The 15,069-nt window shown below is 27.6% G+C and overlaps 2 protein-coding genes across 3 annotated transcripts; both read right to left on the bottom strand.

Moving 5' to 3' along the window:
• Nucleotides 1-381: 381 nt before the first annotated feature.
• On the bottom strand, nucleotides 382-5,728 carry LOC145950133 (uncharacterized). 2 transcript variants are annotated; one of them, XM_083061089.1, is made up of 6 exons: nucleotides 5,627-5,728; nucleotides 5,446-5,538; nucleotides 5,225-5,329; nucleotides 4,737-5,138; nucleotides 2,928-2,994; nucleotides 382-2,558 (listed from the first exon to the last, which is right to left on the bottom strand). In XM_083061089.1, exons 2-6 carry the CDS (start codon nucleotides 5,494-5,496, stop codon nucleotides 2,554-2,556), a joined length of 630 nt encoding a protein of 209 aa, XP_082917215.1. In that variant the 5' UTR covers nucleotides 5,497-5,538; nucleotides 5,627-5,728; the 3' UTR covers nucleotides 382-2,553. The 2 variants fall into 2 exon arrangements, with proteins under 2 accessions (XP_082917215.1, XP_082917214.1); XM_083061088.1 differs by having other exon boundaries at nucleotides 382-2,994.
• Nucleotides 5,729-9,714: 3,986 nt separating this feature from the next.
• Nucleotides 9,715-14,200, bottom strand: LOC145950132 (uncharacterized). The gene is made up of 5 exons (XM_083061087.1): nucleotides 11,338-14,200; nucleotides 10,953-11,258; nucleotides 10,780-10,867; nucleotides 9,912-10,673; nucleotides 9,715-9,827 (listed from the first exon to the last, which is right to left on the bottom strand). The coding sequence occupies exons 1-4, from the start codon at nucleotides 13,623-13,625 to the stop codon at nucleotides 9,915-9,917; spliced, it is 3,441 nt and encodes a 1,146-aa protein (XP_082917213.1). The 5' UTR covers nucleotides 13,626-14,200; the 3' UTR covers nucleotides 9,715-9,827; nucleotides 9,912-9,914.
• Between the last annotated feature and the right edge of the window lie 869 nt (nucleotides 14,201-15,069).

The raw sequence follows: 15,069 nt of genomic DNA, 5'->3' as shown, positions 1-15,069 counted from the left end.
TAGTTAAGAATCAAGGTGGTGTAGGTGTGAAGCTTGCATTTACTTGAAGCTTAGAATCAATCTTCTTTTTCCTTCTTCATCCCTTTGCTTGGAGTTAAGATAAAGGAAGCTACAACTTGAATCTTTTATTGATAGATGAGCTATATGTGCCTTGAATTCATTTAATGCATGATTGTATCAATGATTTAGAGGTGTGGATTATTGTTTGTTGAACTTGGGTGGTTTGAGTTCATGAAGGTGAATCTTGGTGATTTATTTGAGTTGTTGTCGCATGTAGCCAGTTTGGTGCGAATTGAGTCATGGATGATGTATATGTTATCTAGTTTTGCATTCTTGGAATCTTCTATTTTTCAAATGGTTTGAGTCAAATTCATGAGTCTGCAAGTGTAGAATTTGTGCCAAGTGCACCTTCATGGCATAAGGTGTGGAATCAGGTTCCTTTGTCTTGCTCATATAGGATGCAAGATTGGTGACATCAAGCGTAAAGAAAGAGAATGGCCTTTGACTCAGTCACATTTGGTGTGGTTTGAATGGTGTCATGCATGAGGAGAGAGAACAATCTCGGGTTGGTTTAGGGTTAGGCATGGGCGCAATGGCCTAGGGGGTCTTCACCTAATCCATACTAGGCATGTGTTGTATGGTATCAAGCACAGGAGAGGAAGAAAACTCCTTACCTCGATGATGTTGGGTATTGGGTGTGTGACATTGGGCACAAGTTTCTTAATGATATCTTATTGTTTGATGAATTAAATAGTAAGCATGGATAAGTTAGGTGAATCTATTGCATGTTGTATGTTGATTTGGCGATAACTATTATATGTATGTTGAGCATGGATAACATATATAGATGATTGTATGATTGGATTATTGGGATCCATTGGTATGCCATAAATTAATTTCTGTTGATACTTCTATATACATTAACTTGGGGTAATACATATAAATGTATGTTGTTGAGGTGTGATGTTGAAAGTGCTATAAGAATTTAGGCATGATTTGTTGACTTGTTGAGGTGTTGATGTTGATAATGTTATATGCATGTAATCATGTTGATTGACTAAGGACTAAAAGAGATGTTATTTTTGAAAGTTGGATATCCTATTGTGAGGATATTAGTGTGGCGCTCTAAGAGGCTAGTTCTTGAAAAACTCTCCTTGAGTAGGTGTTAAACTCTTAGAGTGAATTGATGAGTCTAATCTAGATCCTTATTCAATGTTAGAGTAAGGTATGAAGTCAAGAGTTACAACCCTTAACTGATTACTGAAGAGGTGCATGGTATCATGAGGATACTTAGCTGGATTACAGTCCATAAAGGATTTGGTTAATGCATGCCAATGTCGTGATAAGCCCACACCCAAGCTATGTTATACCTAATGGTGGTACTAGACCTTCCTAGTTTAAATGGCGACATCTAAGAAATCATGTGTAGTGATTGATATCCCAATTTAGTTGTCAATCTAAGAGGAATGTAAGACGTGAAAACAATCAAATTGGTTTGATAGGGTCAAGCTACTTAGACTATTCAAGTGTTATAAGAGATCCCCATAGATGAATGCGTAACAACGCATTAGTTGAGGTGTATGCATATGTTGTGGTGTGATGTATTTGTTGTTCATATGCTTTGGTGATTATATTGTTGAATGACATGGTTGTGGTATAAGTTTGAACTGCTAGAGTTGTTTTACTTTTATACTTATTGAGTGTTGTATGATGTGAATCATGGGGGCATAATGAGTGGTTTACACACTACAAGATTAAATATTTTTCGTAACGACATTTATTGTTGTAAAAAAATTATAGTCGTTGTAAAAAATACATTTCTCAACAAAAAAAATGTCGTTGCATGTTGTGACGATAAGCGTTGTTGCGAAAAGTTTTTCAACAACTTTAAATGCCGTTGCTAATGGTAATGTTTTGACAACAATAATTATTGTTGCTATTTTGTCATTTGTTTTGTTGTCAAAACTATTTTTTTTCAACAATTTTAGTTGTTACCATATATGATATATCCCAACGAAAAAAAAGTCTTTGCAATAAAATACTTTTTTGGCAACAATTTTTGTTGTGACCATTTCCCTTTTTCATAAGAAAAATAATAAATATAAATTTTTATTTTTTAATAATTATTAATATTATAAAGTATTTAATGTAAACTTTTTTGGTTAAAATTAAAATATTATATTATTTTTAATTTATTTTTTTCGTAGAAGCATAAATTTAATTATATAAGTTAATTTATAATACACAAAATTAAACCATAAATCAATTAATATAAAAAAGAAATCAATACAATAACTATATTCTTAATGTTAAAAATTAAATCATAAATCAATTAATATAAAAAGAAATTTATAATATATTAATTATGTTCTTGATATGAAAATATTAACAAAACATAACTACCATTTCACTCCTTAAAAAAAAACTACCATTACACAATATTGTCTTGAATTCCTAACTAATTATTTACATAAAAAATGAAATTATAATAATAACTTCATTCTCTGATTAAATTGCCAATATCTTCCAAAAGCTCGATGAGTATAATATCATTCAACCTGCACAAATTAAACATATAAAAATGTCACATTATTGTATAAAAATATACATAAACAACAATAACATAAAATTAACAAAATTAAAAATATTAAAATTTATTGTGTATCATAGTACATTGGATTAGTCAATTATTGAACATTTATAAATGTTGAAAAATATAAAATTAATATGTATAAATTAATTAAAAAAAATATAATCCAAATCCCAACATAAAGTTATTATGTAATATAAACATAAACTAATTAAAATAAATGTAAAGTATTAAATCAATAAAGTTTTAGAATTTAAAATTGATAAATCAACATCAAAATTATAAATGAAAAAAGTTAAGATAAATATTGAAAATTAAAATTAAATATTAAACTTACTTTTGTCATTCGAAGATCCATCTCTATGATTATTCATACTCATGTCCATGGTGCTTTTCAGTCCACTCTGTATAAATGTCAACAATATTAATATAAAATTATAAATTAATTATTTCATATTATCAATCATTTTGGAGTATTATGCATAACACTAATAAATATGAGTAAAGATATTTAAATATATAAATTATAATAAACATGACTTGATTATTAAATAATAGATTCTTAATTTCATCATATATACACCCCCATTATCTTTATAAAGTGACACATTCTCCACTCTACTTTTTCCAAAATTAAATTCAATATTTACTCAAAATTATATTTAAATATGTAAAGGAGAGTGCTCCTATTAATTTAAGTGTTACTTCATAATTAAGAATGACCTTAGAATGAAGGTCTTGCCATCTCAACTCAATCCGGTGCCAGAAAAAAAAGAAACGAATATAAATAATTTAAATATATTGTCACAGTCGCCAAAATATTATCCTAGTAAGTTGCAATCACATCAATGTTTTATACAAGCTATCATATTATATTAAATGAATGGTGTAAAATAATAAAACAACACAAATCATTAATGTTTATGTCATTTAATTTTGAAAGCTAACTTTTCCATGCATTTTGTCCAATTTCAAGTGATGTGTAAATTCTTTTTCTTTCCTGTACCCTTTACATGGTTCCAAATCGTGGAAGCCAAATAAACTCCATCTAATAACTTGTAAAATTATTTTTTGAGCAATTATGCATTACATATACCTATTTATACTATTTCATTAAAAAAAAAAAAGATAATAATCAATATAATATAATAAAAGTATCAACTATGATAACAAATAAGATAATAATCAAATATAATATGAGCAAAGATATTCAAATATATAAATTACATGACTTTTTTTATCAAATAATGAATTATTGGTTTCAACATAAATACACCCCATTATCTTTCTAATTAAAGTGACACATTCACCACCTTACTCTTTCTAAACTTAAATTTAACATTTATTCAAACTTATATTTAAATATGTACAATGAGAGTGTTTCAATTCACCAAATAAGCTTAATCTAATAACTTCACTATTCATTAAAATAAAGTTAATTATCAATATGACATAATAAAGTATCAACTGCCAAAAAAGATAAGATAATATAATGAGATTAATCTCTAACTTAATAAATTAAAATGCAATGCATATTATGGATGGAACTTTGAAGAATTCATAAGATCAAAGTGAAAATATTTTTATTTATTTATTTTGGTCTTGAAATATATAATTTGATGTTCCATTCCAAACTTTAAAAAAAAATTATCAACTTTTATTTAATTAAAGGTTCCCTCATTTTCGTGCCGATAATGTAATTTTTTTAATTGTTCTTATTTTCATATCCACTCACAAGTTTCATAATCAAATCAACAATATAAAAAAGAAACAATTAGAATAACGCAACACAACAAAAAGTAGCATGATGACAAGGAAGATCAATGATGCATGTGTATGTGCATGCTTTATTAACTTGTCCAATCACATAGTTTTTGAACATTTAAAAGTCAAAAGCATGTATAATTATTTTTATTTGTTTCTGCATTTTTTTTTTCTTAAATACATATCTCAAAAACATTAACTTTGTGTATTCTTTTCTAATTAAAGTTCCATACATTATTCATCCAAGTGCATAAATCAACATTTTATTTTTCTTTAATTCTAATATTAATAGTCATAGTAATTACATAATTATATAATTGTAAGCATGCTTCATCCAAAGTTGAAAGTATTTAAATATTTTTTTCTGTATTTAACTACTTACCGAAAAAGTTTGTACTCGAAAAAACATAGCTGTCAATTTTTCTTCAACTTGCTTTTCTAGTTTTTCTTCAAATTGCTTTTCCATTTTGGCTTCAAGTTCCTTTTGACTTTCTTGAAAATGTCTAGCCATATCTTCCCTCATTTGACGTTCATCTTGAAGTTGAGACTCAACATCTTTCAATTTCATTTCCATGTCTTGTCTCTTTTCACGTTCTTTAACCAATTCTTGATGTAATCCATCAGTACTTTTTCCCTTTGTTGGTCTAATACCAGATCCAAGACCACGACAATATCCAGATCGCTCTCCAACAACTGATTGGAATGCTGTATTAACTATGAGATCTTTATCAGTCTCTTCATTTGTTTCTTGCAACATCTTCATGGACACTTCTTGAACTTTCATCTATTAAAAAAAGTGAAATAAGATAAAATTCATAATTAAAAATATCAAATGAAATATAATTATTATAAGATAAAATAATTTATTACATCAACTTCCCTGGAAGCCTCATTTATCCATTCTCCATTATTGCTCATATGAGTCATTCGCCACAACTCTAGAAAATTAGGCTCCTTTTTAGTTTCAGGATCTCTCTGAAAATAATTTTTCATAATCACAAATCAACATATACACAAATTAGTAACATATAAGTAATTCTTAATTATATATATATATATATATATATATATATATATATATATTATTTTACCGCATCATAACTAACAGCTTGAAATGACTTTCTTCCACTTCTATGATTCATGACTTGTTTTGCTTTATTTATTTTATTTCTTGCACTAATGTCCTGAAATGATACAAATAGAAATATAGTTGTAAATTTTAATATTTTGAACAAACTTATTGAGATTTTTATAAATTTAACTGAAACATACCTTAAAATTGGGGCTTGAAAAATAATTTACCAAGTATTCCCATTCTTCTTCACTTACTTCTTCGGGTTTATTCTCCAAAGCTTCCTCATTTGTTTCATATTTTAAAAACTGATCATGGAGTCTTTTTCTATGACTTCTGTATAATCGTTTTGCAGTACAAATAATAACTTCTCTATTATGTTCTGTGATTTCAACATCAAAACTATCCTGCAATTATCAAATTATAGTAAAAGTCATTAAATAGTTTATACAAATATTCTATGAGCATAAAAATTTAAACAATATGAGCCAAAAAAATTACCAAAACTTTTGATACTATTTTATCAATTGTTGAGTTTGGAATTTCCTTCCACTTAGTGACATTGAAAGGAGCATTCTTTTGTACAATAATAGAGATTTCAGTGACAAAATCTGCAGCTCCTGATCCAACAGCTACCATCTTATCTACTGGAATAACAACATGCAATTTACCGGTAGAGCTCTTCTTTTTCTTTTTTGCAACACTTAAACCCATGGTTCTTCCTCTTCCAGTTTTTTTTGTATTTATACATTCTATCAGATCTTATATTGAAAAAAAACCATGGTGAGTATAACATGAAATTTTAAAACAGAAATACATATTTTTATTTATAGATTTTTTAAAAAATAAATACTAACATAAAAAGAAAACTTAAAATAAAAAAAAGATATGAATTTACGAATACCTTCCTCTTGATTTGCATTTGAAGAATTTTGATCCCTTGAATTTAAATCATTATTTGACGGTGCCATACCTATAAATACAAGAAATATAAATTATACAATATTAAAGACACTTTATTGTGTAAGAGAAAAAGAAAGAACCATGAGTACTTACCGATTCTTTTCACTTTCTTGCTATTGCCTTATTAGAAGAAATTGTTCAGAATTTTCAGTTTAAACAATGAGGTACTTAGAAGAGGGTACTTTCCTCGGTGGACATATGAAGCAAATGGTTCACCCGTAGACTATGCAAAAATAATAATATTTTATTTTAATTAAAAAAATATATAAGTAGTCTTTTTATTTATAAATTATGAAATGACATATGAATCTTTCTGACATTTGGGTAAATGAGTGCACTGTTTGGCATGACCACAAACCTCGACCCTAGCTTCAACACCATAGCGACGTTGCCTCTGCCAAAAAAGCAAGTCCCAAAACCACAATCATCACGTTTTCAATGGAGATTAGGAGAAGGAAACAAAACAAGATTTCGGTATGACACATGGCTAGGTGATCAAAGGCTGCTTCGTGTGTATCCTCGCTTGTTCCAAATCTCCGTACAAAAACAGAAGTTCGTCAAAGAAGTTGGGTGGTGGGAAGACAACGAATGGAAATGGGGGTTGATATGGAGAAGGAGATTGTTTGAGTGGGAGAGAATACAATTGGAAGAATTACAACTACAATTGCAATAAAAAATCCAATCAAGGACACAACGGATACATGGTGGTGGGCCCATGATTCAAATGGGAAGTACTCAGTATCATCATCATATAATCTTATCCAAAATTTGCAAACTGATAGCCAAGAAATAGAATTTCTCAGAGATGTGTGGGGAATCAAATTACCTCCTAAAGTGGCGATATTCTGTTGGCACTTATATTACAATGGACTCCTTTCATGTGATAATTTGCTTAGAAGGAACATTCCCATATCTGAAGATAATATGAAGTGTCCTTTTTGTGATCAAGAAGGAACAAGTGCAGGTTTAGGGATCAACAATTTAATCTAGACAAGATCATAAACGAAATCATGTTGTAGGGGTTTTCTGTTGTAGTTATATTTAATCTAGACAAGATTTTTTTTTAAGAACTGTTTCAGATTAACACATTTTTTGGAAACAATTTACAAATATGAGATGTAGGGGTTTTCTGTTGTAGTTATATTTCCAAAAATTAAACTGGAACAAGACTTCCAATAATGATCACAACCACTGTAATAGCTAAAGCAACCCAAACTCACATGATGATACACCTCCACATGTATATAAAACCATGATTTTCAAAATAATGAAAGCTCAAAGGCACATTGAATCACTTAATATAATTAATAAAACGGGTTTGACACAATATTTCTAATTTAAGAGGGGAATGGTGCTTCGCTTCGACTTGCAGCTTTCATGTTTTAGGGAGAAAATAGAGACAAAAAATAATATAAAATTTCACTTTTACAACTAATATCAATATGCACCTTTCCATTTTTTTTATACGTATATCTGAAAGTGCAAATCTTTTCTCAATGTTTTAATGAGTGGTTCATTCATCAACCATTTACTTCATATGTCGATCGTAGAACGTACCTCAGAAAAGAAAAGAAGAAAGAAATGATACTTTACCGATTATATTCTTCAATGCACCCAAAGAAAGTAGTTAAGCAACTGCAACCCCGTACGTTGTGTCAAAGGAGGTCCAAATAATTTTTTACTGCAATTCCATTTACCTATTTTCAGCTTTTTCTAAGTTTGTTGTGTCAGAGGAGGTTTCAGAGTAATAGATAACTAGCATGAGTAATGGAGATTTTTAAGGAATGAGGCAACAGTTTCTTTATAAACAAATCAAATTTTACCGCTAAAATTTATTTAGCGCCAACATAAATTTTTTATAAATAAATTAATATTTAAAACAATTTTATCATAAATTAAATTAGAATTGAAACGGTTATTAATTTTCGAAGACGTTAGCCGCACGAAAACGTTAGCTGCACGAAAAACTTTCCGTGAATATAGCAATTGGATTAAACTGCTTCAAATATATTACGTTACGCATATTATTATAAACTAGTATATATGTTGAAAGAGAATAGAACTGGTATTGTGATAATTATTTATTATAATAACAGGGCCCGATTAAAGTGCCTACAGCAGAACAGTATTTTTTCTAACCTTTATTAAATATATTATAATAATCTAATGAAATATGAGATAAAAATATACTTATAATAAATAATAATAATTTATTTATAAATAAACATAAATTGTTTAAGTTAAAGTGCATTAATAATTATAATTTAATTAATAAAAATGTATAATTATTAGTTATTTTGGAATGAATATGTTAAATTATCGTTCAACATGAAAAATCATAAAATGATTTTTTTAACTTTAGCTATAAAAAGAATCAAACATTTTTTACTTGTTATAGATAAATTTTTTTAATTTTTTTTTATCTAATATATACTATGCATTTGGTATACAGGTTAAAGGACATTAAATATACACATTTTAAATATTTTAAAATACTAAAATATATTAAAATTTTAAATATAAGAAATATGTTATTTTTATAATCTAAATATATATTTTTTTTATTTACTTGATTTATATACGTGATATATATTAACAAAGTTAAATTATCTATTTTTTTATCTTTTTTTAATATCAAAATTATAATTTGTAATCTCTCAATTTTTAAATATATAATTTCAGTTCTATTTGATATTTTATTTTCAATGAAAATAAAAATTTATGATGAAAAGATATTTGATTTGCTTTTAGAAAATGCTTTCTCTGAAAATATTTTCAAAATAAAGCTTAAAACTAAAATGAAAAAACTATTATTTAAAAAAAATAAAAAATTATGATAAAAGCAACGTTTGAATATTATGAATAACGATGAAAATAAATTTTGATTTTTATTTAAAATTATTTTGAATTATCATTTTACATTAATTTTTTTAATTGATTTTCAGGATAATACAAATTTACAAAGCCATAAATTAATTATTTAAAGTAAACTAAATACTAGGAGTGCTAAGCATCATTATAAAACTAAGACATCTTAACAACATTACCAATCATTTGCAATATATCCAAAATAGAATTAAAAATAAGAAAAATTAATACAAAGAGAACATGAGGAGACTAGACCAAAACCTATGCAACATTAACATAAATGAAACAAAGGCAATCAACAACGATTGTGGAAAAAAAAAACAGTCGTAACAAAAGGGAAGAATATCCACCATACAAAAGACAACCTATGCATTAACCCATAATGTACCATCTTGTCAGCATAAGATTAATCATCCTCCCTAAAAATATGAGATGAATTGAAAGTCATCGTCCGACATAGTTTCAAACAATTCCTCCATTTGTTACAGAAGACTGAAGGGACCATGTTATCATCCTCTAGTGTAGCTAGAACTAGTGTTGAATTACATTCAAGCCAAATGTTATGCCAACCTATATCATAAGCATGTTGGATTGGACAAATAAAAAATAAAAAAAATTGTCTAAAATATATTTAAAAAAAATATCAAAACATACCTTTTATTCGGAGTCAGAATCCACATTTTCTGAATGCTCATCTTCACCTAAAGAATTTTCATCTTCATAATCATCACTATCAAAATCACTTGCTTCATCTGAATGTTCAGAATTTTCTTCTTGGTTAGTAATATACTCATCTAAGCATATTCCACTCACATCATCTCTATTTAAAATCTCTCTTTGGTTTGTTAATGGTATTTCCAATTCTACATGTGTATCGCTAAATTCATTGAGTTGGTATGGCTCTAAGTCATCTTCATCAAGTGGCAAATCAAAAGTATTTCTTGGTTTGACTTTTACTACTGTATACCAATTTTCCTTGTCACTATGTTGTATATAATAAACTAACCCAGCTTGAGTACCCAAGATAAATGGGTCATTTGTGAAATATAGCTTTGTAATATCGACACTAATAAATCCATACTCATCTTTTTTATATCCTTTGCCTTGATTTCTTCCTTGAGAAGGAGCCTCAAACCAATCACATTTAAATAAGATAACGTAATTATTATCCAAATACTTTATTTCAATGATTTTTTGAATAACCCCATAATAATCAATATGTCCAGTCAACTCATCTCCTTTCACTATCACACCGCTATTTTGAGTTTTTAAGTGTTTCTCAGCACTCTTTGTACGAAATTTGAAACCATTGAGAATATATCCAGTGTGAATGAGTACTCGAGAATCTGGCCCTCTTGATAATGCTACTAGTTGATCATTGATCCTTTCATCACGTAATTGTTTTAATCGAATAACCTACATATTGATGTTGATGAAATAATTAAAATACATAGAAATATGTTACAAGGTAAAACTTTTTAAACTCTTCCAACAAACTTTAGTTTTGAATAAATCTCATTACCTCATTTTCAAACCATTTTTGAAACTGAGCCTTGTGTTTCTTTTCCACATTTTTATTATCTTCATTTCTTATCTTAGTCACATGTTCCCTATAAAATAAAAAAGATATAAATATTAAAATAACATAACAAATATAATTTTTATTTAATAAAAAAATAGATTGATCATACTTACTCAATCCAAGGTTGGACTTCATCACAATTTTGTAATATGTAAAAGTGAGCTTGTTGAATTTCAGATAAATTCATATTTTCCCAAGAACCTCCTCCAACAGGTCGACCATTGATTTTAAACACTGACAAAGTATTGCGATCAACACTTTCGCAATCTATATATCTATCTGGTCTGTTTAATCTAGAATCCATATCAACCAAATATCTAGCACAAAATGTCATACATTCTTCAACTACATATCCTTCTGCAATAGAACCTTCTGGACGTGCTTTGTTACGCACATAACTTTTAAGTGTGCGCAAAAATCTAACAATAAAAAATGTAGTCTAAATGGTGAATAAGAATTAAAATATTTAGATTTCAGATATAAAAATTTTAAGCTAACCTTTCAACAGGATACATCCATCGATATTGGACTGGACCTCCAAGTCTTGCTTCGTTTGCCAAATGAATTGGTAGATGAACCATAACATCAAAAAAGGATGGTAGAAATATACGCTCTAACTTACAGAGAGTCATTGCAATTGACTTTTCTAAACGATTTAAATCATCCATTTTTAACTCTTTAGAACATAAATCACCAAAAAATAAAGATAATTCAATTAATGGATCACAAGCATCTTTTGGAAGTAATCCTTTTATGGCAAGGGGAATGATCCTTTCGAATAGAACATGATAATCATGACTTTTAAGCCCAGAAATCTTGATTTCCTTTACATTTACACAACGGGCTATATTTGAAGCATAAGCATCAGGAAACCTTACATCCTTCAACACTTGACAAAATGTAGTCTTTTCTACTCTTGACATTGTGTAGCGTGCAGGAGGAATTATATACTTATCCCCATTCTTAATAGGATGAAGTTGTTTTTTAAGTCCTAAAAGTTGCAAATCTAATCGAGATTTTAAGGTATCTTTTGTTTTGTGTTCTATATTCAATAATGTCCCAACAATACTTTCACAAATATTTTTTTCTATGTGCATCACATCTAAATTATGTCTTAATAATATTTTCCTCCAATAAGGTAATTCAAAAAATATACTCTTTTTCTTCCAGTTATGATTTACCTCTTCTCTTTGTTTTCTTTTCTTTTTCTGTTTCTCTTTTGTAGATTTTCCAAAAATCACTTGTTGTAGACTTTCAAGTTGTGCTAACACATCATCTCCAGTCAATGGTTGTGGTGCATGCCTTACCTCTATTGTATTATCAAATGAGCTCTTGTTTTTACGCCAATGGTGATCAATAGGTAAAAATCTACGGTGGCCCATAAAGCATGGTTTGTGACAATTTTTCAAGTAGCAAGAGTGAGTTTCTATATTGCAACAAGGACAAGCTAATAATCCTTTAGTACTCCAGCCAGATAGCATTCCATAAGCTGGAAAATCATTGATGGTCCATAACAGGGCTGCATGTAGTTGAAAATTTTGTCCTAATGAAGCATCATAAGTTTCAATACCCACATCCCATAACTCTTTTAAGTCATCAATTAGTGGTTGAAGATAAACGTCAATATCATTCCCAGGACTCTTTGGACCAGAAATAAGAAGTGATAACATGAAATTAGATTGTTTCATACATAACCAAGGGGGTAAATTGTAAGGAATTAAAATCACAGGCCACATACTATATTCATTGCCCATCATACCAAAAGGGGTGAAACCATCTGAAGCTAGACCAAGTCTCACATTACGTGGATCTGAAGAGAAAGATCTATATTGATCATCAAATGTTTTCCAAGTCAAAGAGTCAGCTGGGTGCCTTAAAACTCCATCATCAACTCTTTTGTTCTTATGCCACTTCATGTCTTCGGCAGTTTGTTTTGACATGAATAATCTTTGTAATCTTTGTTTTATAGGAAAGTAACGAACAATCTTATTTGAGACTTTTTTGTTCCTATTTGGTTGCCATCTTCTTTTCTTACAAATAGGACATTCATCAAGTTTTTCATACTTTCCTCTATACAAAATACAATCATCCACACAAGCATCTATCTTGACATAATCAAGTCCAAGATCTTTAATTATCTTTCGAGCCTCATACATTGAATCAGGAAGCACATTACCTTCAGGTAAAGCCTCAATCAATAGTTTTAACAATGAATCAACTGAAGTATTGCTCCACCCATAAAGACATTTTATTTGGAAGAGACGCACAACAAAGGATAATTTTGAGAATTTTCGACAACCAGGATATAATTCTTGTTCAGCATCTTTCAACAAACCATAAAACCTTTTAGCTTCTTTATTGGGCTCTTCATTGATATCACTAGACATAGGATGATCAAACACATTATCTGTATTTGCATTTAATGCTTGATGCATGTCGTAAAGCATGGAGTAGGTTTGGACATCGTCACTCCTTTCAAGATTAACATCAAAGTCATTATCATTATCTATGGAGTTATTATCAGTATCAGATGATGAATCACCAGAGGTTTCTCCATGATACTCCCAATGCCTATAACTTGAATCAAATCCCCACCTTAATAAATCATTCATCACATTATCTCTTGTCTTAAAACTAACATTATTGCATTTGTAACAAGGACACCTAATTGTATTTTTAGGCTTCGGTCCAGAGAAAGCAAATTCTAAAAAATCTTCGAGTCCTTTTATATATTCTGGTAAAGTTCTATCCTTAAGTTTCATCCATTTCTTTTTTTGCTTAGTCATTATCACAATTCCTGAAAATTTCAAATTAAAATATTTAAATATTACACCATGCTACTTTCTTATAAAAGCTTCCCTAACTTAAAAAATTTCAACATTTCACATTTTTATAGAAATCTCTTAATTTACATATTTAATTATTATTTTAAAATTACTATAATTTTTAAATTTAAATATATGTTATCATATTGAATATAATGTAATGCTAAAATATATATATATTAGATATATAATTTTTAAATAAATATATTTATATTGAAAATATATTACTAATAAAATATGACTATTATAAAATTTCACACACACATATACATACACATATATATATATATATATATATATATATATATAAATTTATATTATATATATTGGCGTATTTATATATAAAAGTATAAAATATAATTTATTTTTTACTTTCTATTTTATTTAATTGTTTTAAAAAATAAATTTAAATTAATTAAATATCATAACATAGAGAAAAAATTATATAAATTTTATATCAGACATAAAATTTATAGTGAAAGAAGAATAAAACTAATTTCTCCTACAAAATAATTTAAGCATATGTAAATTAAATTTTGTATGTACCTGATATAAGGCAAAAAAGAATTATACCATCTACACCCAAATCTGAAATAAACAAAAAAAGTAATCAAATAAGAAATTATTTAATGAATTTAGTAGTCCGTAAAAAGTGTGTTTAATAAAATTAATACTAAATTTATTATCGATAATAAATAATCTTCACATATTCATTTAATTTCACATAAGTACTTTCTCATCAAATTCTAGAATGTTATATTGATTTCGTCTCTCTCACACACATTTTATGATGATTTTTTTTCTTTTTATTGTTTTTGTTAAATTTAATGGATTCCTTCCCAACTTAAATAAAATAAAATATTTTAAATCACATGAACATAGCAAGTGAATATTTAAAATAAAAATAATCTTACCTTGAATGTTGTTTTCAATTATTCTCTAATTGAAACAATTGTAATCAAGATTTTAAGATACTAAATTACTTCTTCTCTAAAACTTTTCACATATCAATCTATTCGCAATTACTTTTTCTACTCTCTTAATCCTTTTATATATTTTTTATTAACCTACTTTTTTTTTATTTTATCTCTATTTGTTTTCTTAATAACTAACCTCAATAATTCTAAATATATTTTTTTTATCTTTTTTCTATTAACTTTCATTTTTTTTTCTTCTTTATCAGTTGATTATAAATGAAACAGCTCATTTATAAAAATATCTTTTATTTAAAATTGGTCATGTTATTATAAAATTATCTATTATCAAATTCAATCTAATCTAAACTAATATATTTTCAACCATTTAAAATTCAAATTTTCTAAACAAATATAATTTAGATTCAAAATTTGAATTTTAAAAAGTATAATCTCTTTTAATATTTTAAAATTTAAAACAATATTGTCTA

Source organism: Cajanus cajan, chromosome 7, assembly GCF_000230855.2.
Source record: "Cajanus cajan strain Asha chromosome 7, NIPB_CcT2T_4, whole genome shotgun sequence".
Classification (NCBI taxonomy): Eukaryota; Viridiplantae; Streptophyta; class Magnoliopsida; order Fabales; family Fabaceae; genus Cajanus; species Cajanus cajan.
Note: the sequence above shows the minus strand (reverse complement) of the source record. Positions and strands in the feature narration are given on the sequence as shown.

Excerpts from the sequence above, each read along its gene's own strand:
- LOC145950133 (XM_083061088.1), bottom strand. The coding sequence starts at position 5,496 with ATGAATCATAGAAGTGGAAGAAAGTCATTTCAAGCTGTTAGTTATGAT. Across the intron at positions 5,330-5,445 it reads AAGCTGTTAGTTATGATGCG|AGAGATCCTGAAACTAAAAA; the intron begins GTAAAATAATAT and ends AATTATTTTCAG. Across the intron at positions 2,995-4,736 it reads TTCGAGTACAAACTTTTTCG|AGTGGACTGAAAAGCACCAT; the intron begins GTAAGTAGTTAA and ends ACATTTATACAG.
- LOC145950132 (XM_083061087.1), bottom strand. The coding sequence starts at position 13,625 with ATGACTAAGCAAAAAAAGAAATGGATGAAACTTAAGGATAGAACTTTA. Across the intron at positions 11,259-11,337 it reads TGGATGTATCCTGTTGAAAG|ATTTTTGCGCACACTTAAAA; the intron begins GTTAGCTTAAAA and ends TTTTATTGTTAG. Across the intron at positions 10,868-10,952 it reads GAAGTCCAACCTTGGATTGA|GGAACATGTGACTAAGATAA; the intron begins GTAAGTATGATC and ends TTTATTTTATAG.